The 16,292-nt window shown below is 42.3% G+C and overlaps 1 protein-coding gene across 4 annotated transcripts in view; it reads left to right on the top strand.

Moving 5' to 3' along the window:
- The window catches only part of CD58 (CD58 molecule), a 60,950-nt gene that overhangs the window by 15,929 nt on the left and 28,729 nt on the right, over window positions 1–16,292 (top strand). For all 4 annotated transcript variants that reach the window (XM_039460845.2, XM_074381210.1, XM_010344065.3 and 1 more), the window contains one exon: window positions 12,023–12,316. In XM_039460845.2, coding sequence (XP_039316779.1) covers window positions 12,023–12,316 — 294 coding nt within the window. The remainder of the gene's footprint in view (window positions 1–12,022; window positions 12,317–16,292) is intronic.

The raw sequence follows: 16,292 nt of genomic DNA on the forward strand, positions 1-16,292 counted from the left end.
ATTAAGTAAAATAAATACCAGTCAATCTGAATCTCAGGACCTGAGTAAAAATTTGCAGAGGAATTTGTGCTGGGGGTTGAGAGCTCCTTTTCATTAACCCATAGTTACGGTGATCATATTTTCTAAATAAAAAAATCAGGACACTTCATCTGTAAAACTTGGGTTCCAGTTACAACTTGAGGCCATACAAAAGGAACTATAAAAACTGAGGTGTTGACGCTTTGTAGAAACACTGCAACAGAATATGTGAGATTAGACCTGTTTTTAGATATATGATGACTCTATACATATAGTGCTGATTAGGTATTAGGTACCCTGATATCATTATTTAAGAAAGGACTATTCAAGATTCTTCAAAACAAAAGAACCTTCAAAAAAATATCTGGCTTGCATAGAAAATCTGTTTAGGTGATCACTGATAAAAATTTTTTTCCTCCCTCCATCTCTCTTTGCTTTTAAACAGCAAAAACTCACCACATGCCCAGTGCTCACCCAGTTAATTCAGACAGTGTGAATACCTTGATGTTGACCTAACTCATTAAAAGAAGAAGACAACCCTTTGAGAGTGTATTCCATGTCAACCAGTATAAAAAGACTCTCAATTTTATTCAAACCTCAAAACAATCTTTTGTGGTGGGCATTATGATTTCTGCTTTCCAGCTGAGGAGATCTAGTGTGGGGAGGCCTTTGGGAGTTCACCCCGGGCCTTGCTGATTTCAAAATCTGAGCACTCTCTGTCCTACACCCAGGCATGGCTAGTTGGCATCCCTATGGCCCCTTTTCTGAACACTTGGTAGTATCAGCAAAGTAACAAACTCACTGTTGACTCCTTTCCTTTGTACCTGTTTGTATATTCATTCATTCATTCATTTATTCATTCATGGTTTGTGACCTTTGAGAAAAAACTCACTCCCCTTTCTTCTATTGTTCTTTTTTCATTAGAAATTATCTTAGCAGCTGGGCGCGGTGGCTCAAGCCTGTAATCCCAGCACTTTGGGAGGCTGAGGCGGGTGGATCACAAGGTCGAGAGATCGAGACCATCCTGGTCAACATGGTGAAACCCCGTCTCTACTAAAAATGCAAAAAACTAGCTGGGCATGGTGGCGCGTGCCTGTAATCCCAGCTACTCAGGAGGCTGAGGCAGGAGAATTGCCTGAACCCAGGAGGCGGAGGTTGCGGTGAGCCGAGACCGAGCCATTGCACTCCAGCCTGGGTAACAAGAGCGAAACTCCGTCTCAAAAAAAAAAAAAAAAAAAAAGAAATTATCTTAGCAACTTACTTTAGCATTAGTCTTCGAAGTGCAACAGAAAATACTTTACTGTAGGAAGGATATAATAGATGTACCTTTGCACACAAAGTAGAGGTAGATATTAGCTTAAGAGATAGTTCTTAACAATTCCTCCTCTTGGTTGAATAATTCTATTTTTTTAAAAAAATTATATAGTTTTTATATTACAGTAGTAATATGAGATTTGTCTTCAAAAGTAACATATTTTTAAATGGGACCTGTATTAAGTAATAAATTGAAATCTCACCGTCATCACAATCTCTAAAGTAACAGTGGTTACTTTAAAAGCAACCACTGTTAATCATTTAGGGTGTTTCTTTCTAGTCTGAAAAAAAAAAGAGCAAGTGAGGATGCATGTACACATGTATTCATGTCTTTTTATAGTTAAAAAAATATATATATATGTATTTTTTTTTGGTAGAGGTAGGGGCTCACTATGGCCCAGGCTGGCCTCAAACTCCTGGGCTCAAGTGATCCTTCCACTTTGGCCTCCCAAAGTGCTAGGATTGTAGGCATGAGCCACTACATTTGGCCTCTTTATCATTTTTAAAAAGAGGAATATTCTGCATATATATTTCTATAGCTTTTTATTTTTAATATTAATAAATTTTCCAAGTTCCCAATAATAAAAGGAGAATAAGTCTATTCTTTTTTCTTTTTAAAAATAGCCACATAGTAATCCATGGCATAATTCTAAGTTATTTAACTATTACACTAGATTATTCTTTACTAGTATAGATAACTTTAAAATGAATATCATTATGCATATCTCTTTATGTAGGTTGTACTATTGCTTTATTTGTTACATCCTGAATAAATAACACCCAGACCCCAGTATTCGGTGAAACCACAGGTTCTTCTAGAGCATAAGCAAAAATAAATTGTATGCATGGGGTTTTGTATGTGTGTTTAATTCTGCTTACATTTGAATTTTCTTCCATCTTTTCCCTACTATCTGAGTAATATCACTAGTGCCTTTTATTCAGTTAAGTCTCCACATGTTGACTCTTGTCTGGGAGTTATGATGCTGTCTTCCTCCTGGCTTTTCTTCTACTTCCCAGGCTTCTCTCGGTCTCCTTAGCCAATGTGTTTCCCTCCAGCTAAGCTTTAAAGCACAGATCCAAGCTGCCTTTTCCCACTTCATGCGCTCTCCCTAGGTGGCAGTCCTAATGGCCTCCATTGGAGCCACTATGTATGTGATGATTTTCAAATCTGTATCCTTTCCTGTGAGTCCCAGACCCGCGTACTTTGCAGCTACTGGGCATCTTTGCTTGAATGTCTCACAGACCCCTCACACTTAACAGTGCCAAACTGAAAGCATGACGTTCCAGCCAAGACCTGGTCTTCCTGCTGTGTTTCCTTTCTTAGGGAAAGACACCACAACCCACCTAGGAGGAAGTAAGACCTCTGATTCATCCTGGCACTCCTGGCACCTCCCCTTCTCCTCCTTTACCCCATATGCTGTCAGTCTTCTAGTCCTCCCAATTTTACCTCCCTAATGTCTCTTGAACCACTTTCCCTAGCACCATGCTGCCTTTTACCGCTACTCTTTGATGTAGCGACTCCCAGCTCCACTCCACTCCACTCTCACGTAAATATGAAACCATAAATACATCAGGACATATATACAGGATAGTTATTGCAGTGTAATTGCAATAGACAAAACTAGGCACAAAAGGAGTGTTTGTCATTAGTGGTCGGCAGATTAAGTTGCTGTCTGATGGATGTCTTGCTATCTAGCTTTACCCTTCCCATCAATCCTCCACACCACAGCCAGAAAAGATACACACTTTTATTGTGTAAACATTTAGAACCTTTGTACAGAAGATATTCATTTAGTAAATTTTTTTTTTTTTTTTTTTGAGACGGAGTTTCGCTCTTGTTGCCCAGGCTGGAGTGCAATGGCGCGATCTCGGCTCACCGCAACCTCCGCCTCCTGGGTTCAGGCAATTCTCCTGCCTCGGCCTCCTGAGTAGCTGGGATTACAGGCACACGCCACCATGCCCAGCTAATTTTTTAGTATTTTTAGTAGAGACGGGGTTTCACCATGTTGACCAGGATGGTCTCGATCTCTTGACCCTGTGATCCACCCGCCTCGGCCTCCCAAAGTGCTGGGATTACAGGCTTGAGCCACCGCGCCCGGCCTCATTTAGTAAATTTAACAGGCAAAGCCTGTATTTGAAAACAACTATAATACATATAAGGAGCCTTTAAACTTTGATAAGAAGAAGACAAGCAATCTAATACAAAAAAAAAAAAAAATAGTAAAGGATATGAAAAGACATTTCTCAGAAAAAGAAATCCAAATCAACAAACAGAAGAGATGCTTAAATTTCTAAAGGTTGGGAAAATGCAAATTCAAATAACAATGAAATGTCACTGTCTGTCCAAAAGTTAAAGATAAAAACAAAAAAATCACCTAATGCTGGCAGGAGGCCAAGGAAAGGGCAACTCAGGCATTACTGATGGAAACGTAAATTGCAAAAGTTTTTTGTCAACAATGCAGCAACTTCTATTCAAATAAAAAATCTATTTACCCTTTGATGTAGTGAGTCCCAGCTCCACTCCACTCCACTCTCACTTAAATATGAAACCATAAATACATCAGGACGTATACACAGGATAGTTATTGCAGTGTAATTGCAATAGACAATACTAGGCACAAAAGGAGTGTTCATCACTGGTGTCTGGCAGATTAATTATGGTTCCCTCATGCAGTGGAATATTATGTAGTTATTAAAAAGAAAAAGTATAACTATACCAGTTGATTTCAAGGGGCTTTTATGAGATATTAAGAAAGGCAGGATGTAGAAAAGTGTGCATAAGACTGTTTTGTTAACGGCAAATCCCTCAGGCACACCTCATTTTATTGCGTTTCGCTTTATTGCACTTAACAGATAATGTGCTTTTTACAAATTGAAGGTTTGTGACAACCCAACTTTAAGCAAGTCTGTTGGTGCCTGACTTTGTGTTTTGTCTGTCTATTACATTCTGATAATTCCCACAATATTTCAAGCTTTTTTTAAATTATTGTATCTGTTATGCTGATCTGTGATCAGTGATCTTTGATGTTGCTGTTGCCATTGTTTTGGCGTGCCATGAACTGTGTCCATATAAGATGGGGAACTTAATTGATAAATGCTATGTGTTCTGACTGCTCCACTGACTGGCTGTTCCCCACATCTTTTTCTTTCTCCTCTGTCCTCCCTGTCTCCTGAGACAATGATACTGAAATTAGATTGGTTTAATGACTCTACAATGGCTTCTAAGTGCTCAGGTGAAAGAAAGAGTTGGCCGGGCGCGGTGGCTCAAGCCTGTAATCCCAGCACTTTGGGAGGCCGAGGCGGGTGGATCACGAGGTCAAGAGATCGAGACCATCCTGGTCAACATGGTGAAACCCCGTCTCTACTAAAAATACTAAAAATTAGCTGGGCATGGTGGCGTGTGCCTGTAATCCCAGCTACTCAGGAGGCTGAGGCAGGAGAATTGCCTGAACCCAGGAGGCGGAGGTTGTGGTGAGCCGAGATCGTGCCATTGCACTCCAGCCTGGGCAACAAGAGCGAAACTCCGTCTCAAAAAAAAAAAAAAAAAAAAAAAAAAAAAAAAAAAAAAGAAAGAGTTGCACTGTCTCTCACTTTAAATTAAAAACTAGAAATGATTAAGCATAGTGAGGAAGGCATGTGAAAAGTCACGACAGGTGGCTGGGCACGGTGGCTCATGCCTGTAATCCCAGCACTTTGGGAGGCCAAGGCAGGTGGATCACCTGAGGTCAGGAGCTTGAGACCAGCCTAATCAACATGGCGAGACCTCATCTCTACTAAAAATACAAAAATTTGGATGTGGTGGCAGGCACCTGTAATCCCAGCTGCTTGGGAGGCTGAGACAGGAGAATCGCTCGAAACTGAAAGGCGGATGTTGCAGTGAGCCAAGACAGTTCTGTTGCACTCCAGCCTGCTCTACAAGAGCAAAACTCCATCTCAAAGAAAAAAAAAAAAAAGCCATGATAGGCTGAAAACTAGGCCTTTTATGCCAAAGAGTTAGGAAAGTTGTGAATTCAAAGGAAAAGTCCTTGAAGGGAATAAAAAGTGCTACTCCAGTGAGCACACAAATGGTAAGAAAGTGAAACAGCATTATTGCAGACATGGAGAAGGTTCCGGCAGTCTGCTTAGAAGATCAAACCAGCTACAGCATTCCCTTAATCCAAAGCCTAATCCAGAGCAAGACCCTAACTCTTCAGTTCTGTGAAGGCTGAGAGAGGTGATAAAGCTGCCGGAGAAAAGTTTGAAGTTATCAGAAGTTGGTTCATGATATCTTAGGAAAGAAGCCATCTCCATAACCTAAAAGTGCAAAGTAAGGCAGCAGGTGCTGATGTAGAAGCTGCAGCAAATTATCCGGCAGATCTAAGATGACTGATGCAGGACACATGAAACGTCAGATTTTCAATGTAGGCAAAACAACCTTCTATTGGAAGAAGATGCCATCTAGGACTTTCATAGCTAGAGAGGAGAAGTCAGCCTTGGGCTTGAACGGACAGGCAGACACTCTCGGTGTGGGCTGATGCAGCCGATGACTTTAAGTTGAAGCCAGTTCTCATTTACCGCTCTGAAAATCCTAGGGCCCTTAAGAATTAGGCTACATGTATTCTACCTGTGCTCTGTAAAACGAAACAACAGAGGCTGGATGACAGCGCATCTGTTTACAGCATAGTTTACTGAATATCGTAAGCCCACTGTTAACACCTCCTGCTTAGAAAAAAAGATTGATTTCAGTATATAATTGCTTATTGACAGTGCACCTAATCACCCAAGAGCTCTGATGATGTACAAGGAGATGAGTGTTGCTTTTATGCCTGCTAATACAACATCCATTCTGCAGCGCGTGGATCAAGGAGCAATTTTGCCTTTTCAAGTCTAACTATGTAAGAAATACATTTTGTAAGGTTATTGCTGCCATAGGTAATGATTCTTCTGATGCATCTGAGCAAAGGAAATTGAAAACCTCCTGAAAGGACTCACCATTCTAGATTAAGAACATTCGTGGTCCATGGTTGGCGATCACAATAGCATCATTAACAGAAATTTGAAAGAATTTGATTCCAGTCCTCATGGATGATTTTGAAGGATGGAAATGGCACGAAAAATGGAAGTGAAGCCTGAATATGTGACTCAGTTGCTGCAATCTCATGATAAAAATGGAACTGATGAGGAGTTGCTTCTTATGGATGAACAAAGAAAGTGGTTTCCTCATAATGGCATCTGTACTCCTGATGAAGATGCTGTGAGCATTGTTTAAATGACAGAGGATTCAGAGCACTACATAAATTTAGTTGATAAAGCAGCAGCAAGATTCTTTCCAATTTTGAAAGAGTTTTACTGTGAGTAGAATGCTACCAAACCAGCATTGCAGGCTACTGAGAAATATTTTGTGAAAGGAAGGGTCCGTTGATGCAGCAAACTTCATCACTGTCTTCTTTTAAGAAATTGCCACAACCATCGCAGCCTTCAGCAGCCAACACCCTGATCAGGCAGCCGCCATCAACATCGAGGCAAGACCTTCCACCAGCAAAAATATGAGGACTTGCTGAAGGCTCAAGTGATTGTTAACATGGTTTTTAAAAATCGATAGAGTGTCTTTTAATTAAGATGTGAACATCGTGTTTTTAGACATAATGTTATTGAGCACTTTAATAGACTATAGTATAGTGTAAACATAACATTGGTATGCCCTGGAAAAGCAGAAAATTTGTGCGACTTACTTTACGCTGATATTCACATGATTGCTGTTGTCTGGAACCAAACACACAGTATCTTCAAGATACGCCTGTACAGATGCATTATATGTGGTATATATTTGTCTCTATTTGACTATATGAGCAGGGAGAAAAATACCAAAAGATGTATTCTGATTTGTTAATGTAGATTATAGAACTGCAGATTGTTATGGGGTTAAAAAAAAAGGGGGTAAGGCACCCAGACAAGAGGACTGAAAAGATACTTATATGATCGTTTTTCATTAGTATAAAATTGTATGTATGTGTCTATGTATCCTTTATATTTTTAAATACTTTTTTTTCAAGAAAGAGTTTCTCTTATTTTGTCACCACCCTGTTTATAACTCTTCTGTGGCTTTCTTAACTTCAGTACCAGAATTGTGTTTGTCTGATGGTCCGCAAGGCTGGCTCTGCTTGTGTATGCAGCCCAGCTCATGCTACTTTTCTCTTGGCATTACTCCTTCTGCTTCCAAGTCTTCATAATTGTTCTCTTGATGGGGACCAGCCCTGCTCTCCTGGGCATAGTTAACTGCTGCTTGTGCCCCAGAACTTCTTTTAGGGAAGGGAACTGCCTTCCCTAACCCCTTGTTGATTCTCTAAGTAAATATTCCTACTGACACCTGATGCTTTAACTTAGCAGCAGGTATAGTTGCAGTCGGGTATTGTGTCATTCTAAGAAGGAAGGGACTGTGTCTGTCTTGTTCTCAAGGATCTTGCTTAGAATAGATGCCCAATGAATATTTCCTGAATGAATGAATAAATGAATCCCATCCTGAATGTGGGACTACGTTGTTCCGAAAGGGGCACTGACCAAGGAGTCAGACGATGTGTGTTCTGGTCATTGTGCTGCCATAAACTTGCCGAGAGACATGGAGCAAGATGATGTACGTGCCTCTTGGAGCCTGCTTCCCCACCTGTAAAATGGGATTAACAACACCTACTGCATATAGCTGTGGAGAGGGATAAAAAGGGACACAAGATGATGTGAACGTATAACCGGAGAGAGTAAGCATTCAATAAAACCGCCTTTTATTTTTCTTGGTGTCTTTTCACTTCACCAGTGCAATGGGAGTAATCTGACTGAATAATTTTTAGAGTTTCTTCCAATTTAAAATTATAGTTGACCCTTGAACAACATGGCAGTTAGGGGCACCGACCCCTTGAGCAATCAAAAATTTATGTATAACTCTCCACTTCCAAAATCTCAACTGCTAATAGCCTACCAGAAGCCTTACCAATAACATAAACAACACATATTTTCTATGTTATATGCATTATATGTTGTATTCTTACACTAAAGTAAGCTAGAAAAAGAACTTATTAAGAAAAGCATAAGGTGTAGAAGAATGAAACTGGATCTTCATCTTTCACCTTATATAAAAATCAACTCAAGATGGATCAAAGACTGAAATCTAAGACCTGAAGCCATAAACATTCTAGAAGATAACATCAGAAAAACTCTTGTAGCCTTTGGCTTAGGCAAAAGGGTTATGACCAAGAACTCAAAAACAAATGCAACAAAAACAAAGATAAATAGATGGGACTTAATTAAATTTAAAAGCTTCTGCACAGCAGCAGAGACAATCAGCAGAGTAAACACACAACCCACAAAGTGGAAGAAGATATTCACAAACTGTGCATCTGGCAAAGGACTAATATCCAGAATCTACAAGGAACTCAAACAAATCAGCAAAAAACCACACAATCTCATCAAAAAGTGGGCTAAGGACATGAATAGACGAATCTCACAAGAAGATATACAAATGGCCAACAAACATATGAAAAAATGCTCAACATCACTAATGATCGGGGAAATGCAAACCAAAACCACAATGTGATACCACCTTACTCCTGCAAGAGTGGCCATAACTAAAAAATAAAAAGTCATAGATGTCGGCGTGGATGTGGTGAAAAGGAAACACTTTTACACTGTTGGTGGGAATGTAAACTAGTACAATCACTATGGCGATTTCTTAAAGAACTCAGAGTAGAACTACCATCTGATCCAGCAATCCCACTACTGGGTATCTACCCAGAGGAAAAGAAGTAATTTTACGAAAAAGACACTTGCACACAACATCTTTATAGTGGCACAACTCGCAATTGCAAAACTATGGAATCAGCATAAATGCCCACCAATCAATGAGTGGAAAAAGGAAATGTGGTGTGTGTGTGTATATATATATATATATATATCATGGAATATGCCATAAAAACAAACAAAATAATGGCATTCACAGCTACCTGGTTGGAATTGAAGACTGTCATTCTACATGAAGTTGCTCTGGAATGGAAAACCAAACATATGTTCTCACTTACAAGTGGGAGCTAAGCTGTGAAGACACAGAGACGTAAGAACGATACGATAAACTTTGAGAACTTGCGGGGAAGGGTGGGACAGCGATGAAGGATAAAAGACTACACACTGGGTACAGTGTATACTACTTGGGTGACGGGTGCACCAACATCTCAGACGTCACATCTAAATAACTTATCCACACAAGAAAAGAACTTATCCATGTAACCAAACATCATCTTTTCCCCCAAAACTATTGAGATAATAGTAATAAACTAAAAATTAAGAAGAAAAAAGAAGAGCATAAGGAAGAGACTATAGTTACTAAGTGAAATTGGATCATCAAATTATCCTCATTATCTTGATGTTATGGCTAAGCGGGAGGAGGGGTTGGCCTTGGTGTCTCAGCGATGGCAGAGGAAGAAGAAAATTTACATCGAAGTGGACCCACGCAGCTCAAACCTGTGTTGTTCAAGGGTCAACTGCACTTTGATTTCTTCTGAGCTGCAGTCTCCGCTTTCTGTACCCTCACTTCCCTCCACCACGAGCTCCATTTCTGACTACTTTCTTCCACTGTTCTCAAGCCCAGGAAACATCAGCTCTCCCTGGGAAAGACAAAAGCCGTCTTCATGCTGCCAGGGTATGGCAGTTTATCTCATACCTACTCTTTCACCACCACCCTACCCTCTGTCACTCATTGTTTCGTTTACATTTATAAGGCATTTTTGAGCCCCCACTGTTGTATGTGGTAGACTCTTACCCCTCAAATTCGGCTCTTTTTTGTGTGCCTTCCCACATACTCTGTTGAGTGGGTGAAATAATGCATAATCATCAAAGCAACGGAAAGATGCCGGCATGTTTTTGAGGGTAGTCCCCTTAATTAAGGGAGCTAGGTTCTAAAAAGTGCTTGCAAATAAACAAATGGCTGATATGTGCTTCTTTTCTGAAATTACTCACACAGCTGTCCACAACTGGTCATTCAGTGTTCTGGATTTCTCCCGTATTCTTTCAGTTACCTAATTGCTACTAGGCAAAAACTTCAGTCAAATTTTAATTAATCTTTAATGTTAACTTAAAATGGCTGCGGTTTTTTGTTTGCTTGTTTGTTGAGACAGGTCTCCCTCTGTCACCCAGGCTGGAGTGCAGTGGCACAATCACAGCTCACTGCAATCTCTGCCTCACGGGTTCAAGGGATCCTCCTCAGCCTCAGCCTCCCAAGTAGCTGGGACCACAGGTGTGTGCGACCATGCCCAGCTAATTTTTTGTAAAGATGGGGTTTTGCCATTTCACTCAGGTTGGTCTTGAACTCCTGAACTCAAGCGATCTGCCCACCTTGGCCTCCCAAAGTGCTGGGATTACAGGCATGAACCACGGTGCCCAGCTGCTGCTGTTCTCTCTTAACAAGAGTCAAGTCTTAGAACAAGATGCATTTAAACCAAAAATACCTCAATCTTGTGGTTCTAATAAATGTTTAACAACTAGACTGCTCGGAGGGGAAGGGAAGTTTCTGATGTGAAGCTTTGGTCAGTTTCTATGCTGTCACCAGGCGTCCCCTAATAGGTCTGGGCAGAGATGCTAACAGTTGGCTCATCAGGGCAGGTGGGCCTAGCTCCAACACACCACTGTACCCAATGAAGAACCTAATTAAGGTTCTTAATCTTCATCACACCCCCAACTCGCTTCCCAGCCATTGTTTCTGATCTCAGTGAATGACACCTCTCAGTCAGCCAAGAAAGACACCTAACAGTCCCATCCACTTCCGCCACCGTCATCACTGAATCCTGTGGACTTCTCTCTCCTGCATCTCCTGAGTCTGTCCCCTTGTCCGTCCCCACCACAAACACCCTGGTCTGGTCTGCCCTGTCCATGGCCTTCATTGCCACAGCATCGACTTTCATTCCGATTTCCCTGCCTCCGTGCTGGCTCCTACCAGCCGCTCTCTACTCTGAAGACAGTCAGCTGCTGACACTTAAATCACGTTAGATTAGTCTTGGTAAAACCTTCCTGTAGCTTCCTCTCCGTTCGGATCAGTCCAAACCCTTAGCATCACTGACTTTGCCACGCAGAGGCTATGGGCTGGCCTTGATCTGTCTTGTTCCCCCACAGCCACCCCTTGCCCTCCTCATTCTAGCCGCTAGGAATCACACGTGTTTCCTCAAGCACACCAACCTCTTTCTCGATTCAGGGCCTTCCTCTGGAGGTGCTGCTTCCAGTATCCGTCTGATCATCTCTCCTTCCACTCCCCACCTACTCACCTACCCAGCCCTGTGGCCTACCTGCCTTTCATCCTTCAGTGATTTGCACATTGTGTCAGTTCCAGCATGACTTCCTTGGGGAAGCCCTAGACCAGGCAGCTCCCCTTGTGCAGCCCCTGGTGGAGAGCCTGCCCCCTGTCTTCTCCACAAGTGGGGCTCCTGGAGGGCCTGGAACAGCCCCACATTCCCAGCACGGCCCGTAGTACCTGGCACATGGTTGGTGCTTCATGAACGCTGAGTCCATTTCTTGGATTTATGTAGGTCGCAGTTTTCTATGAAAGAGTAAGTTCTACATAGTCAAACACGTTCTTACTTCCCGTCAGCAGTTTATTGGCTCAGCACAAAAACTACCTGATGAATAATTTCTGCCACTAGTCATGTTGTCTTTTCTAAACATGTTTTTTCCCTCCTAGGTTTCATCAGTTGTGGTTCCCAACGAGTTTATGGCATTGTACATGAGAATGTAACTTTCAGCGTAGCAAGCACTGTGCCTTTAAACGAGATCCTATGGAAAAAACAGAAGGATAAAGTTGCAGAATGGGAAAATTCTGAACTCAGAGCTTTCTCACCTTTCACAAATAGGATTAATTTAGACCTTGTGTCGGGTGACCTCACTATCTTCAACTTAACATCATCAGATGAAGACAAGTATGAAATGGAATCGCCAAATATTACCGGCACCAAGACGTTCTCTCTTTATGTGCTTGGTGAGTATTCCATAAGTTGAGTTGTTTAAAATGGCAAATTTCCACGTATTTAGTCTGTTTTCAGAGACTAACACAAATGAATGGTCTAGGAGAAATATAATAATTCAATGTTACCTGTTGTCAGAGTTTTCTCCTTTTCTGGTATAGAGGAGCTAGCTACTTTCAATTCCTTTGTCATCCTCTGGGCGAGGGGAGAATCTAACCAAGGTGGGGGGAACAGTATCAGTTGGTCTTGCTGGAACATTCTGCAGAGATGTAGTGACAGCAGTTAGCTTAGAGCTCTTTGGTCTCCACTGACAGATGTCACTGTGTAAAGTTCCTGCTTCCCCACACAGTGGGGAGATTGTTTTTCCTCCTGCACCATTTTAGTTAATTAGCTAATTTATTTTGAGAAGGAGTCTCACTCTGTTACCAAGGCTGGAATGCAGTGGCACGATCCTGGTTCACTACAGCCTCCACCTCCCAGTTTCAAGCAATTCTACTGTCTCAGCCTCCTGAGTAGCTGGTGTTACAGCTGCACACCAACATGCCCAGCTACTTTTTGTATTTTAGTAGAGACAGGGTTTCACTATGTTGGGCAGGCTGGTCTCAAACTCCTGAACTCAGGTGATCTACCTGCCTTGGCCTCCCAAAGTGCTGGGATTACAGGCGTGAGCCACCGCACCTGGCTCCTGCACTGTTTTAATCTGAAACTAGAGATAAAGGACACATTTCTCCCTGCTTCTCACTAATGCTCCTCCCTGGTCTCTAAAGACCCTTTTGTGTTGCAGTCTTCTATAGGTCCCTGCCTCACATGCCACTGTTTCTTGGTCATTTTAAGTCCTTCCTCATTTTCATTGTTTCTGACATTCCTGCTGTATTGGTGGTTGCAGTATTTAAATTAAAATTCTTTCTAATATTGTCCTTGATCTCCTTTCCTGTAAGGATTTCGTCCTGTGTGTTACCCACTCCCCGTGGATATAACTGAGAACTCATCCTTATCTCAATGTCAGGAGTTGCACTTGGACCACCATGCCGTCTTTGATGATGCTGATGCTGACCGTCCTTCACACACCTGATGTCCCTGCTGCCCTCCTCAGCCTGAGTACTGCCGTCACTCACTGGACTCAGTCCGTTGCAGACACACTTAGGTTCCTTGCTTCTTTGTTGGCTTGTCGTACTCACATAGCCAGATTACAACAGGGTTAAATCTGGTGCTTTGCCTATTCTGTGCTCACACCCATGTGGTTGCAGAAAAATACACCACCCTGCAAAGTCCTGCACTTTTCATTTCTAATCACTTAACTCAACGAAGTCTGGTATTTTTTTTTAGCCTGTCACTTACCTACTCTCCTAGCAGTTACTTTTTCTGTCCTCAAACCTTGAATACTTCCTTCTCTAGACCCACTCTTCAGCTGAAGGCTTTGCTTCATATATCACGGAGGAAAATAAGCAATCAGAGGGTGATTTCCACAAGCTCTTACCACCTGCCTACCTTCTTACCCGTACCTGAGCCTGTAAGCCATGCTTTCTCTCCTGGTATGATGGACTTTCTGAGTTCTCACCTGAGGTTAAAGCTTCTGCACATGCCCTGGGTCCCACCTCCTCTGGACATCCTCGGGAATATCACCCTAGTGCTTCCACCCACTCTCTCCTGATGAGGATTTCCCCCATAAGTTGATGATTTATTTTCAACTGCATACACACATGCTGTCATGCAAACTTTCTCATGATCCCTCTACCCCTCCAGCAACCACCACCCGCTCACTATCTTCACTTTATAGAAAAATCTCTTTGAAGAAATTGTCCATATTCACTTATTCTGACCCCTCATGTTTACTTTTAACCCACTCCATATAGGCTTTTGTCTGTGCTGCTATGCCACATCTCCTCTGGACCTCCTTGTTAATAAATCCAGTGGTCCATTCTCAGTCCTTGTCATTCTGGACTTCTCAGCAGCTTTTGACATGGCTGATCACTCCCTCCTCTAAGTGCTGTCTTCACTTGATGTTCAGGATACCACCTTATTCATGTTTCTTTCTTTTCTTTCTTTCTTTCTTTTTTTTTTTTTGAGAGGGGGTTTCACTCTTGTTGCCCAGTCTGGAGTGCAATCTTGGCTCACTGCAACCTCCGCCTCCTGGGTTCAAGTAATTCTCCTGTCTCAGCCTCCCGAATAGCTGAGATTGCAGGCATGCACCACCATGCCTGGCTAATTTGGTATTTTTAGTAGAGACAGGGTTTCACCATGTTGGTCAGGCTGGTCTCAAACTCCTGACCTCAGGTGATCCACCTGCCTCGCCCTCCCAAAGTGCTGGGATTACAGGTGTGAGCCACCGCGCCAGGCCTCATGTTTTTTTCTCAAACAGTGACTATTCCTTTTCAGTTTGTTTTGATACTTTACTCATTTCCCCAATCTCCTCACACTGGAAACATCAAGGCTTAAGCTTTGGGTCTCTTTCCTTTTCTTCCTGCATTCACAGCCAGTGGGTGAGCTCATCCCATGTCAGGACTTTAAATATCATCTCATTGCTCATAATGCACAGATTGAGAGCTCTTGCCCACAGCCACCCCTACCCACTGTCCCCAGGCTCCTTATATGTATACCTGGCTGCCTACTCTACATCTCCACTCAGATATCTAATCGGCCTTTCAAATATCATATGTCCAAAAGTCAGTCCATTATCTTCTCCTTAAAACCTGCTCCTCCCCAAATCTTTTCCCTTTTGGTTAATGGCAGCTCCATCCTTTAGTTGGTCAGTCTGAAACCTTGATGTCATCCTTCATACCTCTTTTTCTTGAACTCCACAGTCACTGCACCAGGAAGTTGTAGTTGTATTGGTTCTACCAGGGTGATTTTTTTTTTTTTTTTTTTTTTTTTTGAGACGGAGTTTCGCTCGTTACCCAGGCTGGAGTGCAATGGCGCAATCTCGGCTCACCGCAACCTCCACCTCCTGGGTTCAGGCAATTCTCCTGCCTCAGCCTCCTGAGTAGCTGGGATTACAGGCACGTGCCACCATGCCCAGCTAATTTTTTGTATTTTTTTTTTCTTTTTTAGTAGAGACGGGGTTTCACCATTGTTGACCAGGATGGTCTCGATCCAGGGTGATCTTTTTAAAACAGAAATCAGATCATGTCACTCATCTGTGTAGAACTTGCCAGTGGCCCCATCTGACTCTGTTAAAGCTAAAATGCGGAAAGTGACCTGCAAGGCTGTGTGAGACCTGACCCAGAACCCTTTCTATGGAGTTTGTAAAACTAAGTTAAAAACATTTAAAATACGTTTCTCCTTTTAAACTTGATGAAATGTTTTAAAATAATTTAATTTAAAATATTCTGGGCCGGGCGTTGTGGCTCAAGCCTGTAATCTTAGCACTTTGAGAGGCCGAGGAGGGAGGGTTGCTTAAGCCCAGGAGTTCAAGACCAGCCTAGGCAACATAGCAAGACCCCATCTCTACAAAAATAAAAAAAATAACCAGGCATGATGGTGCGTGCCTATAGCCCCAGCTACTCAGGAGGCTGAGGTGAGAGGATCCCTTGAGCCCAGGAGGTTGAGGCTGCAGTGAGCCATGATTGCACCGCTTAGGTGGTGATTACTCCAGCTTAGGTGACAGAGCAAGACCCTGCCTCAAAATAAATAAATAAATAAATAATAAAATAAAATATTCCATGGCAACTCAGCAAAGGTATGGTTTTGGTGGTCAGACCGACTGGATAGACCTTAGGAAGGCTGCAGAGGTGAGTTTTGATCAGGAGGCAGTGACATTGATAGTTTTCAGTGTGGGACTTAAAGTCCTGGTTTGACAGTCTAGACATCCGCTTGTAGCAGTGGGGAGCCATTGTATCCTATATGGAGCAAGGAGGTGACTAGATAAGATACATTTTTGGAAGATTGATGTGATGGTGCACACTTACAATGGATTAGAGAGGAGATGCCACATTAGAAGCTACTGTGATCATCCAGGTAGATAGCGGGTCCAAGAAAGAGTGCAAGATGTAG

The sequence above is a fragment of the Saimiri boliviensis genome, chromosome 11 (genome assembly GCF_048565385.1).
Source record: "Saimiri boliviensis isolate mSaiBol1 chromosome 11, mSaiBol1.pri, whole genome shotgun sequence".
NCBI lineage: Eukaryota > Metazoa > Chordata > Mammalia > Primates > Cebidae > Saimiri > Saimiri boliviensis.